At 46.3% G+C, this 19,307-nt stretch overlaps 2 protein-coding genes across 2 annotated transcripts; one reads left to right on the top strand and one right to left on the bottom strand.

The window, feature by feature from the left end:
* Positions 1 to 525: 525 nt before the first annotated feature.
* K441DRAFT_640587 (uncharacterized protein) lies at positions 526 to 10,786 on the top strand. The gene is made up of 6 exons (XM_067646622.1): positions 526 to 951; positions 1,029 to 2,925; positions 2,997 to 7,026; positions 7,082 to 8,947; positions 8,996 to 9,759; positions 9,850 to 10,786. Exons 1-6 carry the CDS (start codon positions 608 to 610, stop codon positions 10,678 to 10,680), a joined length of 9,732 nt encoding a protein of 3,243 aa, XP_067501496.1. The 5' UTR covers positions 526 to 607; the 3' UTR covers positions 10,681 to 10,786.
* Positions 10,787 to 14,811: 4,025 nt separating this feature from the next.
* K441DRAFT_640584 (putative potassium transporter) lies at positions 14,812 to 17,808 on the bottom strand. The gene is made up of 8 exons (XM_067646621.1): positions 17,518 to 17,808; positions 17,390 to 17,457; positions 17,148 to 17,340; positions 16,708 to 17,097; positions 16,490 to 16,656; positions 16,186 to 16,437; positions 15,654 to 16,135; positions 14,812 to 15,606 (listed from the first exon to the last, which is right to left on the bottom strand). Exons 1-8 carry the CDS (start codon positions 17,644 to 17,646, stop codon positions 15,014 to 15,016), a joined length of 2,274 nt encoding a protein of 757 aa, XP_067501495.1. The 5' UTR covers positions 17,647 to 17,808; the 3' UTR covers positions 14,812 to 15,013.
* Positions 17,809 to 19,307: the final 1,499 nt, after the last annotated feature.

The raw sequence follows: 19,307 nt of genomic DNA, 5'->3' as shown, positions 1-19,307 counted from the left end.
CCCGTGCATGCAGCTTCTTGATTGGTGCGCACGAAGCACATTTTATAGAGCGTATCTATCCATGCAAGGGATATAAGCTGCTTACTATGGTATCCGCCGAACTTTTGTAACTGCACCGTGCATGTTGGACTGTGCAGTGGCTTTAGTGACAAATGGTAATATATATTTTAAAACTTTGTATGCCCCCCTAAGCAGCTATTTATACTATATATTAGTAAATCAAGTTAATATGTAGTAATAGGAAAGGGTAAGAGAAGGAAGGAAGGAAGGAAGGAAGGAAGAGGGTACATTATATTGTATATAAAATAGTATGTTGATTGGTGTATTGAATTGTCCATGCGCTGCAGGGGGTCCCTGCTGCAGACGCCACATTTACAAAAGTTAGGCCGGATACCATAGTATAATTGGGTAAACGTCTGGTAGCGAGGTAAACCGAAATCAGGTAATGAGCTTGCTGAAGTGCCGTGCGCGTTTCAACACTAGGCAAGAGGCACCACCGATATTTCCTCCACATCACCGACAGTCCACAGTTCGGACATGCTTCGACTTTTACCACTACTAGTAACTGCTCTTGCGCGTCATTTGTCGGATCTCCTCTCTCTCAACGATGGATCATCCATCTATACCTTTGCTCACTTCTCTCTTCAATCACCTCGCCCTACCTCTCCAGCTTCCAGGCAAGCATGAGAGTAGAATCGAGGAGATTGGGCTCGCTCTGACTGTTCGCCTCCTAGACGCTACTCGCTATCTCAGATCGCTAACAGATAACGATGCTGGCGAGATGTTAGATTACATTCGCCGTTCGCTAGAGACGTGCAAATTAATGAACGCTAGCGGCAGACTCAACAAGTCATCTCTTCTAAACGCATTTCGAGGACTGGAACGTAAAGAAGTTCTTATATTACATGTGGCCCAGCAGAATGCGGGTTTACTTATCCGAAGACATAATGCGTATGTCACCCAGGCGAGCCCGGTGTGCTTTAATTTCAACTTTCTGACATGATACTTTCACCATTTAGTGTTGATAGCGAGAGCGTCATCTTTGAAGCATTTGAAGCGTCTCCCATGTCTCAGCAAGTCCTTGCTTCCAAGAACGCTCTACAATGGAACTTTCCAGGTTCCGCAGTTGCAATTCCCTTCTCAGAATTCATCGACCCTGCGTTCCAGGAACATCTCGCAGCCTTCCTCGAGCAAGCGAGTACAGAATCAATCAAGCAGTTTGCCGCTAGCACCATTAAAGCGGGGTCATCTGTCGTCGAAAGTCGCGATACTGTCGACCCTGCTTTGATTACGCAGATGCTTATGACATTACTTCAAGCCAATGGAATACGCATATTTCCTCCATTACTGCGCAAGCATGTGCGGGATGATGTTTCCTGGGCCAATGCTGAGATGCCTTGGCGACGATGCCCATTCTGGCTGTTACTCCGGGTAGCAGTTCAACGACATCTGTGTATCTTGGCTGGAGCAACTAAGAGTGAAGTGGGACGAGTATACTACAAGTTCCTCATTTGTCTCGTACTGTCCCGGCTTCTGAGCGACTCCTTGGGCTATCTTAGTCCTGAGGCATCCGATTTCCTCAAAAGAAAGCTCTGCCGGCGTCTTGCAAAGCTAGAAATGGACAAAGTCAGAGCTCCAGCTACTATTCGAGCGGCATACGAACATACGTTCGCAGCTGTCAGCCCTATTTTCAAACAAACTATCCGAAATGTAAATGATCATATAGCGTCGGCCTGGGCCGCCTTTAAGCACAAAATTCGAAGACCTATACCAGCCAAACCCAATGAGCTACCTCGCTATGCCGACCGTCGCGACTTACTGCTGAGTCTTCCAAACTGTGGGCCATATTTGCGTAATGTTCTTGCACAGCCGATACACATCAGCCCCAACCTCCGTTCTTCTATCTTGCCACCAACTCCTACAGCCACCCAAAATCTCAGGGCTTTTGCCGACCGCTACTTCTCACTGACAAACCTAGATGTGTCAACCAAGTCCAGCGCTAGAGCGGCAAACGTTTCACCGGATCATTACCCGAAACACTGCATGAAGCTTGCCGAAACTATCTGCAGCTATTTGAATCGTGTAGCTGGCGCCTACGATCACAATCCTGAGCAAATGAGCTCCGTTATACTTAATGCGATGGAGCTTTGGGTTTCGATGGATGAGTTTGCTATCAAAATTTGCAATTTGCTTAAGGACTATGTCCCTATATTTCGTCCTGAAGTTTTGGATGTCTTGCAGTTGCCTCATTTGGAGGATATGTGTCGTCTACAGAAAATACAGACATATCTTCACCGGCGTTATTCAGCATGTGGATCTAATCTAACAATCTTCGTTGACCCAATGAGAGGATGCTTTGCAGAGAGATACTTTAACGAATCCAAGGATTCTCTGAAGCTCAAAGAACTTCAAGAATGTATCGAATCCGCGGCAGAAGCGGCGCGTATAAAAAAAGAAGAGGAGTGGGTAAGGCTCAGCGCAGAGTACGAGAACCTGATGCAGCAGGTTGTTGCTAGTGCTTGTGTCTACGCTACAAGCGATATCTACCCCTTTGAACTAGTCCATGACGACCGCAACTGTACAAAATGCTATCGCATTCGCTGTGCCAGGCGAATGCAGATCCAAGTTCACGAGCATCCTCTTCCATCTGAAGATATCCCGAAGAAGGCAGTAATTTTCGAACTCGGTATTCCGCACGCCTTAGCGGCATATCGTGACGCGACGTGGAGGATATTATATACCTTGGCATATCCACCGCGAGCAGGAAATAACGCGTTCCACCTTGAACCTCGAATGCATCTGTACGACTACTCTGGGCTCCAACATTATGTGCGCCAGAACTACAATGTCTCTCTTGCATCTACTACCAAATCGTTCCTTAACGCACATTGGTCACGGGTGAACTTTCCAGTATCCTTGGACAAGGTATGCCTTGCGAATGGTCTCGATTTCATGCACATTGGTCACGGGTGAACTTTCCAGTATCCTTGGACAAGGTATGCCTTGCGAATGGTCTCGATTTCATGTATTACGATCCTACAACTCGAATATGGCCGGGACAACAGGCACGGAAGCCAACTTTTGCCCATCACTGTGGAATGACTATCCCTGCAAACTCGCCGTTCTCCTCCATTCAGTGCGAACCAAACTTCGCTGTAGATGCAAACGGGCCATCCTCTTACGAGGTAATTTCAACGCACACGAAATGTCCGGCCGGCTTGAACGTCCATGAGTACATGGCTTATCAAGCACTTTTCTCTGGGAAAACCCGCAGATGGCTCTCCATGCTAGTGGAGCTTGGATCATCAAATCTGAACTTCAGCGCTGAAGCAACTATGTTACTTTTCTGTCATTTATCTTCACAGGCTGGGCCATATCATCCAAATGACCATCTCCGCTCAATTCACGTAGTCTTCCGAGACAATGCATTCTGCAAGAGGCTGCTCGAACAAGTACGTCAACGTTTAGACGGCATCTCTTCCAATTGGCGTGAGACACATTGTATGGAGCTACTTCTCACCCTGATCCTCAGGTTATGGTCTCTCGGGTCCAGCTCCACCATTCGGGAGGCCGCCAAATTACTCGAGAATGCGCGTGCTGTCCTCCTCAAGTGGATTCGTGCTCTACGAAACGAGGTTTATAATGCTACAGATGTCGAAACGGTGGAGAGATCAGCCAGATACGCATTCTGGGCGGCATTGCTTTGCAGGAGGACCTTCGCTATCTGGACGGACGAAGATGATGAACTTGAGCCGATCGCTTTCAGCTCTTTCATCGAATCATCCATCGCCTTGCAGGACAACGTAGCTGGTAATCCCGCCGCTTTTCCATCAACCCTAAAACATGCACTTATCCGAGACCTAAAAAAGGTCCATCAAATACAAAATCTTCTGCGGCGATCAATTAAATCGAGTCCAAATAGCCTGATATCTGCAATCAACAATGTGTGGCCGGAACCTGAGGGCGCACCGCAGAGATCATTTTCGGAATGGGAATTACTTCCGGTACCCTATGATCATTGGGTCCAATCGACCGTCCAGGCCACACAGATTATGAAGCAACAAACTCTATGGTATCATTTGCTCGAAGGCTATTTACTCGTGGATGGCCAGCCCTTGGGGAAATTGCCGCCTGAGCATCGGAAATCGAAAGTCTTAGACGAGCTTTTCGGCAATCAAAATCTGTTGACGTTCCCATCTGGGCTACCCGGCATGACTTATATGTTGGGCTTATGTATGAATGGGCATCAAGTCCACGTGGGGTTCCGTGATAACCGGCTCATCGTCAGAGCTTGTCTGCGCGACACTGTGCTGGAACATGTTGAGCGAGAGGTATTCGGAAGTCCCGCAAATTTTGACTTGCCTGGATCACTAGTCGAAAACTGTGTGCATTGGCTCGACTTAAAGACCGGAATTCTAGAAGCTAGGCAGAGGCCAAATATATGGAAATCGAAGCAATCGAATTGGAATCTCGATATCCATAACCGCTTCACTTATCGCCGTAATGTAACGCTAGTCGATCCGCACAGCCCGATATTCGACAAGGTTGCGAACATATTCGAGCATTTCGAGTACCGCCATCACTTGACGGTGTTTCAGCCGGAGCGAGGGAGTCTGACAGTCGAGTTCAAGCGTCTTGAACTGAGCTTTTCCGTTAATCAACAATTCCATCTTGAATCACGACAGCTACGCTCAGAAATCGATCCTAATCAAGATGCTGGAACATGGTATGGGTTGAACAGCAAGATTGTCCTCCGAGATACTAAGAACCCACTGAACCGGAGCATTTTGGTTCCTATGGGAAAGCTAACATGTAAGCGGAATGGGATGCATGTCGCGGTGTTCCTAGAAAATACTGGCGTATATGGGCGGTTCGCGATTGATGCCGTTCTCGGGCGCCTCAGTTGTCCATCTGAACCATGGTTGCTGTATAAGAAGACTGAGTTGCATGCTTACACATCGTTTATCATTCCAGACCCTTTGACAGGCCGAACTGGAACAGAAGAAGCCCTGCATTGCCTAATGTCCGGTTATTGCCAGCCGTGGGCACCGCTTCAATCTAACCCTTACAATGTTTTAATGTCTATTGCGAAGCTTACACCGAAGAGGGAGTATTACCCAAAGAATTTGAGATGCCAGCAGATGGTTCAGTGGGACGCAAACTTAACGGAAACGATTCAACATGAGGCATTCAGGTTAATTGTGGAAGATATATGTAGAAAATCAGAGCAACTATCAACGTTTGCCTTTCACAAGACCGAACTTTCTCCCCTGGACCCTGCAGGAGACGCTCATCTTCGCTTGCGTAGTTACTTTCGGCGTTCCCTTTATCTACGGCAAAACTCAGACTCCGACTGGCACAAAACCACCCCTGACTTATCATATGAAGCACGAGATCACCTGCTGGAGACTCAGAGGAATATGAGAGTTTACGAGGCTACAATACTGATACGAAAGTGGCCTTCATCCATACCCACGTCCCGCGATTTAGCCTCAATTCTGCAGAATTGGCCACGTATCGGGGGCTACGACAGAGTGTTTGATAAGATCCTCATCAGCGATCGTCTCGCTGTCGACTTTTCCGTCGAATGGGGTGCACTAATCCACTTTTGTAAGAATACGGAGATAAAAAATAAGCACCGGTTAATGTTTCTCTTCGGCGTTATTGCTTTCGGAAATGACCGTGACATGGACATCGTACGAACCATGATTGCGTTTGCAGTCTTAGGAGACCTAAAATCTTTGGATCCACCTAGGCACTCTTCTTATTCACAATTTCGGCAGAATCAAGCTCCAAGTGTGGGGACTCTAATGCAGCTAATTAAAAACTACTATAAACTCTCTCTCGAAGAACAATACGATAATCTAGGCTTTTTCCCAAGCTCTAAGCAGCGCAGAGCAATTGAAACTGCTCGGGCAAAACATGAGGAAGAGTGCGAGAAAGACGCCAAGGCCTTCGCACAATTCCTATTAGATCAATGGCCCTGCGCTCAGCCAACGGTTGAGGGGGCTCCGGGATCTGACCGGATTGACATTACCGGTGCTATGATTATAATTCGTCCCGAATGGCTACGTTTGTTTCAGAACTCGGAACTTTCGGAACATATTCAGCAAGTGCAGCAAGTTCTGAGTCTTCACCATACTGATGCGAAAGCCGAGTGTCCTCAGGTCCTTTTCCATGAGCAACTTATACTTCCGACACGATGTCGCGGTGGCGAATTGCCTACACTTTCACAGGATCTCTTATGCAAGATGGGCCCAGATGTAGACTCCAATTTGCAGCTGCCTACGCCTAGGCTGAATATACATGGTGTTGACGGGAAGTACCCCAACACGCTAATGAATTGCAATTCCCCCCCACTCCTGCAGGAACGGATCAATGTCAAGCACACAGTATTCCTCCCCAGGGAAATACAGGAACTTGAGGGCATCATCCATGGCATTACCCGATCAAAGTCGACCGTGCAGAAACAGTACGGAGATGACCTCAAGCAGAGTCTAAACGCACTAAAGATGCTCAAGAGCGCGCCACACCCACCCGCCAAGTTAGTCAATGAGGCCATTTTATCTACAGAAGTCGCTACTGCAGAGCAGGCAATACGTATCCTCTTCAATCAACTTTGCAAAGCATTTGAACAAGATGATGCGCGTGCTCAATGGCTAAGGGCTGGAGACTTGTGGCCATACATAACACCAGTAACCCTTCTTGAGCAGCTGCGTTCGACGTTGAGCCTCCCGTTTGGAAGCTGCATGAAGGAAAGTCTCGTGGCATACGCTGTTTCAATCACAGCACTGCAACGTCTATTGAGAATAACCGACGCCTATCGAAAAGATAATTACCAGATGTTGCTTGGAGAACAAAAGAATCTAGGTCATAGTAACTGGCGGCCTCTCGAATACCCAGACTGGCTCCTGTTGGAGATAGATGCAAACATCCAAATCCGGAATGACCAGGTTGATGTTGCCCTTGCAACTATCTCGCCGGCTTCTCAATCAAACTCGGTTTTGCAGATGAACATGGGACAGGGTAAACTTCTTCTCCCGCATCGATATAGACGTGCCATAACTAACCGCGGCCGAAGGCAAAACATCTTGCATTATGCCAATGGTTGCCACTGTGCTAGCAGACTCCAAGATGCTCACAAGACTCATTGTTCCGAGGGCCCTGCTGCTGCAGACAGCACAATTGCTGCAGTCTCGGCTTGGAGGCTTGCTCGGTCGCGAGGTGAGGCATATTCCGTTCGCACGAAGGACTCCCACTACCACAGATACCATTAAGTTATATTACAGCATGCACTACGATATTCTCAAATCGTCAGGCGTCATCCTTGCTCTTCCGGAACACACACTATCCTTCATGCTAAGCGGACTTCAGCGCCTGTCAGATGCACAGATAACGGAAGCAAGTCAGATGGTTAAGGTCCAGGCTTGGATGAGAAGAGTGTGCCGCGATGTACTGGATGAGTGTGACTACACGCTTGCCGTACGAACGCAGCTGATCTACCCAAGCGGATCACAACTTACTGTTGATGGCCATCCCCACCGGTGGGAGACAGCTGAGGCATTACTCAAGCTAGTGGAAGGTCATCTGTGGAATCTTCAAACCGATTTTCCACGAAGCATCGAAGTCGTCAAGCGTCCAAAGGGTGGATACCCCGTCGTTCATTTCCTTCGTAGGAATGTTGAAGATGCTCTTATTGCCCGACTAGTTAACGATATCTGCGGTGGTAGGACGTCCATTCTTCCAAGTAGGGAATGCACCAAGGACGAACAGCTGGCCATTAAGCAGTTCATCTCCGAGGCAAAGCCACACCCGGCGATTGCTGAACGTATCGATCAGATATTTCCAGACAAGCGAGCGGCCAAACAAAACACCTTCCTTCTCCGTGGACTGCTCGTTCACAGGATACTCTTACTTTGCCTAAAGAAGAGATGGAATGTACAATATGGGCTTCACCCGGGTCGTGACCCAATCGCAGTTCCATTCCATGCCAAGGGCGTCCCATCTGAACAGGCAGAATGGGGCCATCCAGATGTCGCAATTCTATTCACGTGTCTCGCGTTCTACTATTCCGGGCTGAATATGGGGCAGTTGCGTCAAGGCCTGCAGCATGTCCTGAAGTCCGACGACCCGTCGAGCGAATATGATCGCTGGACCCATAGTTCGGAAACGCTTCCAGACTCATTGCGAGAATGGAATGTAATCAACGTTGATGACGACGGCCAAGTGATGGAGCTTTGGCAGCATCTTCGATTTATTGTCATCGTGATTGACTATTACTTAAATCACTTCGTCTTTCCTAAGCACGCTAAACAGTTCCGCATCAAGTTGACAGCATCGGGGTGGGATATTCCACTTTTCTCCCAACCCAATCAGTCCTCGATTAGCAAGTCGAAACTGCAAGGATGGGGCAAAAACTCTCAGCCGCTGACGACAGGATTTAGTGGGACTAATGATAACAGAAGAATGTTGCCGCTGACCATTAAGCAGGAGGACCTTCAAACTCTCTCCCATACTAATGCAGAAGTTTTGACGTATTTACTTCAGCCCCGAAATCGAAGATACGTCCTTGCTGCAGATTATTATGGGAAGCACTTATCCGAGGTCGACTTGCTTCAAAGACTTCACAACATGGGAATCCGAGTTTTTATTGATGCGGGCGCGCACGTCTTAGAAATGGACAACCGCACTCTTGCCAAGGAGTGGCTTTCTGTCGACTATAAAGCTTCCGCTGCTGTTTATTTTGACGAGGAAAATAAGCCATGGGTCCTGTACCGGAATGGCACTCGAATGCCGCTCTTAGCATCTCCCTTTGCGGACGATTTAACAGGCTGCCTGGTTTATCTAGACGAGGCCCATACTAGGGGAACAGATTTGAAAATGCCTCCTCGTGCCTGCGGAGCTCTGACGCTGGGCTTGGGTCAGACGAAGGACCATACAGTACAAGGTTCGTATGATCTTCAGCTTATTATTCGGTTGGCTAACTAGTACATAGCTGCAATGAGACTACGACAATTGGGCACTTCGCAGTCCATTATTTTCCTCGCCCCCCCAGAAGTCCACCAGAGCATTCTAGACCTGCAGAAGAAAAAGGATGGTGACCCGATAGACTCGCACGACGTCATTTGCTGGCTTCTGAAGCAGACATGCAGTGGCAACGAGCAGCTTCAGCCTTTGTTCTTCTCCCAGGGTGCTGACTTCTGTTACCGCATACAAGCCGCATCTAACAACGCTGATTTTCTCACTGACCCCTACCAACGTGATGAATATCTTGGCGCATTGCAACAGCGCGAACAGCAGACGTTGCAGCAGCTATACGGACCGAAAACAAACTCGAAGGCGACTATAACTAGTGGATCATGGTGTCCCGAAATTGCTGTATTCATGAAAGAGCTTAACGCCCGGAAGAAGGGCTTCCAAGACAATGGAAATGCTGTTCACGGCTCTGCATTACAAGAAGTTGAGCAGGAGAGAGAAGTTGCATTTGAGGTCGAATCTGTGCGGGAAATGCAGAAGCAGGTTCACTTCTCGCCCATGTCATTTACCGGACTACACAGGGATATACACATCTTTGCGGAGACTGGTCGACTCCCCGCAGGCTCACAGGGATACCTGCATGCTTTTGCAGCTCTGAAGCGGACCGGGCTGGGCTCGAAGTATGGCATTGATACTAAGGCTATGGCTTCTCGGTTCTATGTGTCAGTGGAGTTTACGAGGACAGTCTTTCTGCCGACTGGTCGGCCGAATGATAATTTTCTGGTACGTCTGAACCCATCCGACCATTTCCCCTGCTCATGTTGGCCCCTTCTAAATTTGTGATGGAAGCATAAGCTAAAATCCATATCACAGCGCCCAGTCAATTGGCTCCTTTGGAGTCCCGTCACTGACACAGCTTTGATCGTCGTCCCCGAAGAAGCGGAAATCTTGATTCCGTCCCTCCGTAGAACCAAACAAGTCTGCACATATCTCCTAACTTACTCTGCACCTGTCACGCGCAAGATGTTGCATTTCAACAATCTCACGTTCTATGCTATCCCGACTCTGCCCGACGAATGGAAAGCCCCGACATGGCTTACAATCGAACTTGGCATCTTCGCCGGCCGTTTGTACTTCGGGTTTGAGGAGTATGTAGGGCTGAGGAAGTACCTCGGCTTTCTGGACACGGATGAAGGTATCATTGCCAAGCTGGAAGATCTTACGGTTGATAGAGGGAACGATACTCCCTCGCCAATATCCTCAGTCGATGGTATTGATAAATTTGCTACTAACGAAGAGGGCAAGAAGGTCGCTGATAATGTTAGAAGGAGCCATGGACAAAGCTTCACAGCTAAACCATTAACCTTCCTACAGGAGTGGCTCGCTATTAGGCGCAAGGGGCAGGATTTCGTACATACACCTATGGGACATGTGTGTCAAGGGAAGGCATTGAAAGCAAGTCATCCGTTCTTCGCAAAAAGGGTTAAAGCAGAACGAGATGGAAGTGATATTGAAAAAGCGAAGATGGGCCATAGCGTGAGTGAGAAGCTGGGCGGGAAGGAGCTCGGAGGAGCAGACGATGGTTATGAGAGTGAGTGTAGTGTGGATGATGAGATTGGATTTGGGGTGGAGGATGGGTTTGATGATAGGGACGGTCACGACGGGAATGAGGGTACTGATGTAGATAGAGAAGTCGATATGTAGGGGTATGCTTCCGTATTTTGTATGGGAGGATAGCCTGGTTTATGGCGCTGGGAAGGGGCGTTTAGGTATGTGTCTATATATTGATGTTGTTTCCTTCGGTCTCGCCATAATCTTGCAATTCCTATGTATATACCTCTTTAGTGCTTCCTGATGGTAATTATGACTGTCAGCTGGAACTTGAGGCTATATATTGTCCTAATTGACACTGCCAATAGGAGTATATTAGCTATATTATTAATCTTATTATTAAGGCTTTAATACTTTATAATTAGCGTAAGCAACTAAGTCAAATTTAATCTTATATAATAGAGAGGCCTTATAAGTAAGATTTATAATATTAACGTGTTATACTACCTAACGCCACACCACTCAACGCCGCAACCCACTTTCTGCGGCCCTTTATTAAGTCAAAAATTAATTCTTTTAAAAGGCCTGCTTTATAAGAAGCATTTTAGCTTCTTTCCAAAGTAATCGAGTGTTTAATGTTGATGTTATAATTACTTTTACACGAAGACTTGGTGGGGCGCGGCGTTGAGTGGTAAAACACGTTATTAAATATTTTATTTTATTTTATTTTATATCCGATTGTATTATACTACGTACAATACTGCGCATGCAGCCTCTAGGCTATGGCGCTATAGTTCTATATACATGAATCCTTTCTAGGCAGCTTAATATGTACTAGTAGCTATGTCCTAGTAGTTTATAAACTCCTAAACTAGGAGTTTATAGTTCCTTAGTAAACCCTAAGTTCCTATAACTACTAGGGAATAAGAAAACAGTAGGAAAAACTATGAAATCCTAACACCTGTCCCTATCCTTTTGCAATTTATTCTGTCCTTTTGCTCTCTAATATCTTTTTAAGAGCCTAGTAGGAGTTGCCTCCTTCTAGAATCCTATCTGTTTTATTCTTCCATAGAATCTTCTTTACGTACTAGTTTAGCTGCTTTAAGAGTCTTGCAGTCTTTACTATTAGTAAAGTGTTTTTCTTTACAATTAATGCAAAGAGGGGTGGTATGCTGGTAAGGCTTGCCTGTTATTATACAGGTAGAACAGGAATGGTCTTTAGATAAATGTGTAGCTGCACAGTATCTGCAGGCTCTAGTAGAGCACCTGTCTCCTATATGGCCAAATTTTTGGCAGCTTATACACTGCGTAGTAGGAGAGACTTTAAGGTATTTTACTACCTTAGTAGCTGTACCTGCAATTGATATCTCTTTTTACTTGAGGATTTCTTGTCTTTTTTCTTTGTTCTCTATAGTAAAAACTATAGAGCCAAATCTGGTCTGTAGATTGTGTCTTTTTTCACTAGATAAGATCTATCTAGGTAGTCCTTGTATCCTTATAGGATTAAAGGTCTTAATTTCTTCTTTTAGAAGCTTAGAGCCTCCCTCTTCTAGAAAAGGTAGGGTGGGAACTCTATGGGCTATAATTTGAACCCAGGGTTCTAGTTTTTGTTCTCTTTAAAAGGTAAAGCAGTTATACTAAATATCCTTATACTTAACTAGGAAATCTGCATTATACTCTTCTATAGTTATAAGGAGAATATTTTGTTTCCCTTTAGTTCTAGCTATAGACGCTAGCACTAGCTTTTCCACCTGCAGTTTTGATATAAATAGTTAATTGACTTTGTTTCGTATAGAGAAGGTATCTAGAGGTTGGTCCTTTTCGTCTATAATTAGGACTAGCTTCCTTTTTTATAGCTGCTTTTTCTTACTTCTAGTAGAAGTAGTACTCCTACTAGAAGGAGAAGGGGTAGGAGATGGTAGTAGTGGGGAGGGTAGAGAGGACGAAGTAGGGAGGTCCTTCTTTAGTCTCTCTGCGTAGGTTTCTTTAGTAGAGGCTACCTCCTTACGGAGAGCTCTTACTTCTTCTACTAGTCCTTTTAGGACCTCATTTGCCTTTTCCTTTTTTTTTTCTTCTTCTTCTTCTTCTTCTTGTGTAAAGGGGTTTTCTCCTAATAGGATACTTCGTATATAGTATACTAGCTGTTTAACTTGTTCTTTTATTTCTTCTCTTTCTTCTTTTTCTTCTTCCAGCCCTTTACAGGCCTGGGTTAGGCTTTCTAGGGCAAAGCTTAGATGTTGTTCTGAAGAAGGGGAATAGGAAGGGGAATAGGAAGGCATATTAGCCGTACTATCCGTAGTAGTTATTGGTTTTATTATCTTTTTTGCAGGTTTTTGGTTTTCTTTTTTAGGAGAAGACTGAGGATGTTCTCTTTTTTCTCCTGTCCTAAACGGGCCAGGGGAAGGAGAAGGGGGAGAAAAAGTAGATGTAGAATCCTCATCACTTATTTCTATAGGAGGTTTTTTTTTAGACCTATTAGGCCTTGGCATTTTGTATCTTATAGGGGGGTTTCCTAGTTTTTACTACCCTTATACCCTTTCTCCTTACTAATCCTACTAGAAGATTTCTGGGGAGATTAGGCTAAAAGGTAGTAGAAAATCTAGCCTCTATATTCCGTGGTTTTGGTATTTGGTTTTGGTGTTCCTATCCGTGCCTCGCTTATAAGCTAGGACCACCCCTAAGAAGAATTTTCTGTTGGGGGAAAGGGGGTAAAACGACAAATAAATCCACCTCTAGCTCGCTAGGCAGTAAGAATTNGGTCTTAAAAGTTGGAAAATCGATTGTTTTTGATGGTAAGATGGGTATGCGTAAGTTTTGAAGTGTGGCGCTACCTTTTGGTAAGGTTGCATGTGTGGTGGTTTTTATGTTATTAAATATAATGGGACGCTGTAAAGGCTTTACTAAAAGCTAGCCCCCTCAACCGTGTGATCGTCTATATTTCGGATTTCTTATTGTTAGAATCATTTAAGCCAGAGGAATCTTTATCATCTACCAAAAGAAGACTGTGTTCGACATCAATGGTTTGGCAAGAAAGTTACAATATTAGGCGTCCGAAGACCCTAATCCCAAATTCTCTTTCTGCCGACCTGAGTCGGGTGTCATGCTGCCGACTCAGTTACCCACCCCTTGACTCGGTCACCGACTCAGTCACCGACTCCCTATTACGTACCCCCCCCCCTGTACCTGCATCTACCTTATGTATATATAGCCTCTTTTTCTTCATAGATCAATCTCTACACGAGTTCTTCCTTTCTTACAATTGGTGCACGGACATCCGATTGACACTTTCCCACCTGTTTAAAACTGCGCGCGTAGAAGATGTGAAGGGATGATCTGGACCAAAGACGCGTTCTCTGAGCTGCACGCATTCTGGTATTAAAACGATAGCCTCCTTATCCCGACCCTAATCTTTCCATATGAACGCAAGATTGCTCATGCTGCTCAGCGTGTCCGCATGCTCCGCGTCAAGCTGTCAGACGCCAAGTGTGGCTTAGTTTATAAGTCATACGGGGAGGGGGGTCCCCCCCTACCTATGACTCATACCTTATGTATATATAGTCTCTTTTCTTCATAGATCAATCTTCACACGAGTTCTCACACAAGCACCCTCTTGCGACTCCCTACCACTTGCACAAGCTCCTACTTAATTTTGGGCCACCACTGTTCCCGCCAAAACCGAGACCTAATGCGGTGGCGCCAGCACTATTTATCATGCCATTGCTCGCATTCAAGGAGGAAGAAAGGGGTGCGCTTGTGACACCGCTTGCCGCGCGCACCGCGAGATTCGTCGCTTCATCAACGGCTTTTCGTATCTTTACGAGATCAAAGAAAACTGAAGGATCAGTGGGATGGGGACGAGGCGCGGTGTAGGTACTGTTCTCTAGGGTTTCGGGGACTTCGGGAATTGGAGCCATGGCCCATAGAAGCAGGATATGTACCGCCAGTGTCTGAGAAGTGAACATTCAGTTAGTAAAGGTCTTTTCTAAGCCATGGACGACGCGAACGAACTACAGGTGCCTACCTGCTTGTTACGACAGATGACTAGCGCGGAGGATGAAGCTTCAGAGGCCTTCGATTTGCGGGTGACTTGCGCTGGATCCTGCACGTCAGGACTGCTGGCTGCTCTTCTTCTTTGCCATTTCTATCCTAAAGTGAGATAATAAAGGCGAAAGTTATTACAGTCAGAAGTTCTGGCTCCGTCTTCCAACTCAAAGAAAAATGTGTGGTTCAGGGGTTGCGATTTTGGAATGGGTAACCATAGCCGGAAGACAGTTTCTAGTGTTTGTGTCGGGAGATGAAATCGATATTCCATTTTAGTTCGTAATTATATTTGCAAGAGTTGTTACAGCTATTCCATGCTTCAAGCAGGCAAAAACTAGTGGTTCGCTGCGCCTCCCAAATTCATCATCCCTCATCAAATCAAATCTTCATTCCTTACTAAATGAATGTCCCTATTGTCATTTGAAGCTCCACGAGACTGGGTATCTCACATTTCCTTCACAAAGCCAACCTCCACAAGTTTCTCAACTGGAATCTTCATGCTCGCAACCTTAGCACGGGTATTATCCCTAATCCACAAGAACACGTTTAGAATTGTCCATTTGAAGATGTTATTCGTGGTCCTGAGCAGCCTCAGTTGTTCCTTGCCCACAATATACACGGTCTGCGCCGCGTATGCTTGATCCAGAACTTCAAGCCGCTTGGCCACTTTTCGATCATCAGCAGAAGTGCCGGCAGAGTTGGCAGTAGAAGGCTCGGCGCCCGATGAGAGATCGGCGATGGCTGGCTCATTCTGAGCCCAGGACTGGACGATATACTTGCGCAGCTCAGAATAGACTAAGTCGCCGAGATTCTCGGTAACGACGACATCATTGTAGCCGTGGCGGACGATCATCCTATAGCAGTTTGGCAGGCTGGTGCGAGCGACGCTGAATTTTTCTTCGTCCGGGACATGAGGAATGATAAGGCCGCGAAAATGAAGGAAAACCTCGACCTCAGCGCGGGCTTCGAATTTGCGCAGGAATTCTTCATAAACCGTGGGGACCATACTGCCGGCTTTGTCGAAAAAGATTGAAATGCCTAAAATTGTGAGTACCCCATTGGCGTTAATGTCGGAAAGCACGCACCTTTAATGTGAGTAAGTTGGCGGCCACCCATCTCCGGCGCCAGCTTCCACTCTCCATCTTTGGCTTTCAAAACAATTGTTGTAAGATCACTGCGGTCCCGTCCCTCAGCCGACCATTGCTTCTCTTTGCCATAGCGCCACAAGACAAAGATACCAGAGAGAATAACAGCTAGCATCAGCGTGGACCAGGCACCATTAGGAACCTTTGTCATCGCAGCAGTCAAAAAGAGCCCATCAAGAGTAACTATAGGCAGCCAAACTGCGAATACCAGCAGCCAATGGATTCTCCAGACGATCAGAGCCACAAGAGCGATCATGAAAGTGGTGATAAAGGTGACGAGAATAACACAGACACCATAAGCGTTGCCAAGAGACGTCGTGTTTTTGTACACCGCCGTGACAATGATAGTACCGATCATCAAGAGCCAATTAGCGACGGGGATGTAAACCTGTCCATGGAACTTCTTAGAAGTATAAGTCATGCTTTGCTTTCATTAGCAAGATTTCCCATTAAATTCTAGACTACTTCTTACCTAATATGGGGGAAATATGACGAGTTCATAACCTGACTAAGCAGCTGGAAAGTCGCGGTGATAGTAGCTTGAGAGGCCACGATTGCGGCAAGAATCGAGATCACGAGCGACGGCCAGAACGTGCCTGGAGGAACTGTCAAGAAGAACGGATTCGCGTAGGCGGAAGGAATGTCGGAGATGTAGGCAGCCTGGCCGATGTATGCCATGAGAAGGCATGGATAAGTTAGAAAAACCCACGAGATCTGAACGGCACTAAGCTATGGTCAGTCTGTGCATTAGGGAGAATCGACATATTTCTTCTTACGCTCGGGAAAAGGCGCCCAAGTCCGCGAAGAGTGCTTCGACACCAGTGAAAGCAAGAAGAACGCCTCCAAGCTGTTTCCAACCTTCAGTGCCATTGCGGACAAACCATACGCCGGCGAAATATGGCGAAAATGCTTTGAGCACGGTCCAATCGTGCTTTGCAAGATTCTGTTAATGTTTAGCCATGTGATTTGGCAGTATCGATGTTCGTAGTCTTACATATACACCGAAACAGAAATTAAACAGAAGCCAGATTATGACAATTGGAGCCCAGGCAGCCGAGATCTTGGTGATTCCTAGCGGCTGAACTGCGAAAAGGAGAACAAGGGTGGCGCAACTGATGCCAATAACGGTGTGGTACGTGAGGCTCGAGCTGACAACTTCAATGCCTTGGATAGCGCCGAGGATGGATTGGGCTGGGGTAAGAACACCGTCAGCTACGATCAGACTGACTCCAAACACAGCTAGAACCTTGAGCAGGCCATGGATGAAGCTGCTGTGTTCCAGGACGTCACGGAAACCGCGGCTGGATGGGCGCAGCTCATTGGTGAGGTATCGTTCCATCTTGACCATACTTTTGGTCTTCGGGTCCAGCTTTGAAATGTTACACTGACAACTGGTTAATTTATCGGAATAAGAATAGCAAGCGACCACCTCACATAGCGCGATATAAGATTGTACATGGCGAAGGTACCGCCTTCGCCCTCATCGTCGGCGAACAGGACGATGCAAACGTACTTGACCGTGACAATCAAGGTAAGGGCCCAGATGATGAGCGAAAGAGCGCCGAGCAGATCGTCATGCGATGGATCGGAACTAAATGTACTCGAGTAGACATAGAGCGGGCTCGTGCTGGAAACTGTCAGTGTTCTGTTGCTAATTCTGTGAGAGAATTGTCTACCCAATGTCGCCGTAGATGACTCCAGTCGCCTGGTAGGACAGCCACATGAGCGTCCATCCCTTGAATTTCTGCATGTACGGTCAGCCATAGTCATCAAAATAAATCCCGGCATCACCAAACGCGCATACCTGCTTGTGCTTGAAGTCGCTCTCCTTAGTCTTAATGACCTCCTCCTCGTCGTAGACCGAGTCGATGTCGTGCCCAACGTGCTTCTCCTGTCCTACAAAGTTGATATGGCCGCCATTGTCAGCTGCCATGCCGGTCTAGCAAAAGGGGAAGACTAGAGCATAGCAAAGTATCGCGAAAGGTAGAATGCTAATTACGGACAACAAACGAAGCAATGATGCTCAGTGCGACCAGAACACTGGTAGGGTCCGTGGGAGATCATATCCTCGTTCGCTTTGGCCTGCCTGTACCTGTCGCTCGGTCAGACTATCAAGGGACCGGTATTTACGACTGCAGCACGTTACGTGACGAACAAAGCAACGATAAGGTCTCACGATGGGATTGGACAATAAAGCCATTCTCGACGCTGCTTGCGTCGGTAATTGGAGCTTGTGGAAGCTTAACCCGAACTAGCGTCGTGGTGCTAAGAGGGGTCGCAGCTCGGCAAGGTCACGGAAAAGCTCGGCGAGGTCACAAAGTTCAACGGGGTCAGAACTTTAAGTTTAACTTTGTGACCTTACTCAACTTCTGACCCTGCTCAGCTTCCGACCCCGCCGAGTTTATGCATATGCAGCGCATATACCCAAAAAAATTAATATATAGAATTTGAAGTATTTAAAGTATTTAATAAATAACGAATATAATAAAACACTTCATATGCATATGCAGGGCATATGCATCCCCTAGCTGCAGTATAAAATACGCGAGCTAAGTTATTAAAACATGGCCCGTGTATACGCGTCGCATATCCACAATAACAGCAGTCGCACTATAACTTCTCCACAACACTATACGCCACGGGTATATCCTACATAACCCACACATAAGCGTTGTATATGCTGATATAGTGCTAGTTAAATTTAACCACTAAACTTCATTCTCGTATATGCCCTGCTTACGCTCACCATAAGCCTCTTAATTGTTAATTTTAATAATCCGCAGGTGGCTGGCGCCAATAACCCTAGCACCTTTAGCTACTACTATGGTAAGCATATGCTTTGTATATACCCATAAGAAGCATATACTAATAGAAGTATACAGGCCCAATCCCTAACCCTAACCCCGACTAGGTAACACTAGGTTAGTTATAGAGAACGCACATATAAGGCATATGCTCATAATAGACAAAGTACGCGCCGTAGCATTAGCAGCTGGTGGAAGGCGTAAGTAAACTAAGCGCCGCATATCTATAGCATATACTAACCTTATACAGCCCTAGCTATGACGGTACAGGATAACGCAAGTAGGTGCTAGAAGAGCTTAACGTAAAGAGTATGCATATGCTAAGCGTAAACTAGACCCACCTAATCCCGCGTCCGTGTTGTTTGCTATTAACTCTATAGTGTAGGTTGCATATCTATACCTTCTATATAGTATATACTAACAAAAAACATAGCTGCGATATTGCAGTAAATAGTATGCAGATGTGCGGCTGGGTCTTTACCGCCTAGCTAAGCGTATATTCCGCATACGTATAGCATCTGCTTTATCCACTAATATAGTTATAGTACTGCCGCCATGTCCGTAACGAGCACAGCGGTGCTTATACGTATTACCGTATAATAGCAGCTAAGGTATATACTTACCATATATAGTGATAAACTCTCCTACTACTAACACGTCGGCCGCGGAGCTAATTACGGGAGAGAAGTATATGCCTAGTATATGCTATGTATATATAACGCTAATGCAATATAGCGCCCTAAAGTGTTTTATTTTGTCCGGCGGCTAGTGGGATGCTAGGTACCTATAT

This window comes from Cenococcum geophilum, assembly GCF_001692895.1.
Source record: "Cenococcum geophilum 1.58 unplaced genomic scaffold K441scaffold_34, whole genome shotgun sequence".
Lineage (NCBI taxonomy): Eukaryota > Fungi > Ascomycota > Dothideomycetes > Gloniales > Gloniaceae > Cenococcum > Cenococcum geophilum.
The sequence above is the reverse complement of the archived record's forward strand: the minus strand, read 5'-3'. Positions and strand labels throughout refer to the sequence as shown.

What these genes read in the sequence shown, in the direction of transcription:
- K441DRAFT_640587 (XM_067646622.1), top strand. Translation starts at nt 608, where the DNA reads ATGGATCATCCATCTATACCTTTGCTCACTTCTCTCTTCAATCACCTC. An exon ending in GCAGATGAACATGGGACAGG is followed by an intron (nt 7,027 to 7,081) that starts GTAAACTTCTTC and finishes CCGCGGCCGAAG; the next exon opens with GCAAAACATCTTGCATTATG. An exon ending in GAAGGACCATACAGTACAAG is followed by an intron (nt 8,948 to 8,995) that starts GTTCGTATGATC and finishes ACTAGTACATAG; the next exon opens with CTGCAATGAGACTACGACAA.
- K441DRAFT_640584 (XM_067646621.1), bottom strand. Translation starts at nt 17,646, where the DNA reads ATGGCAGCTGACAATGGCGGCCATATCAACTTTGTAGGACAGGAGAAG. An exon ending in ATTTCTGTTTCGGTGTATAT is followed by an intron (nt 16,657 to 16,707) that starts GTAAGACTACGA and finishes AAACATTAACAG; the next exon opens with AATCTTGCAAAGCACGATTG. An exon ending in TTGGGCGCCTTTTCCCGAGC is followed by an intron (nt 16,438 to 16,489) that starts GTAAGAAGAAAT and finishes ACCATAGCTTAG; the next exon opens with TGCCGTTCAGATCTCGTGGG.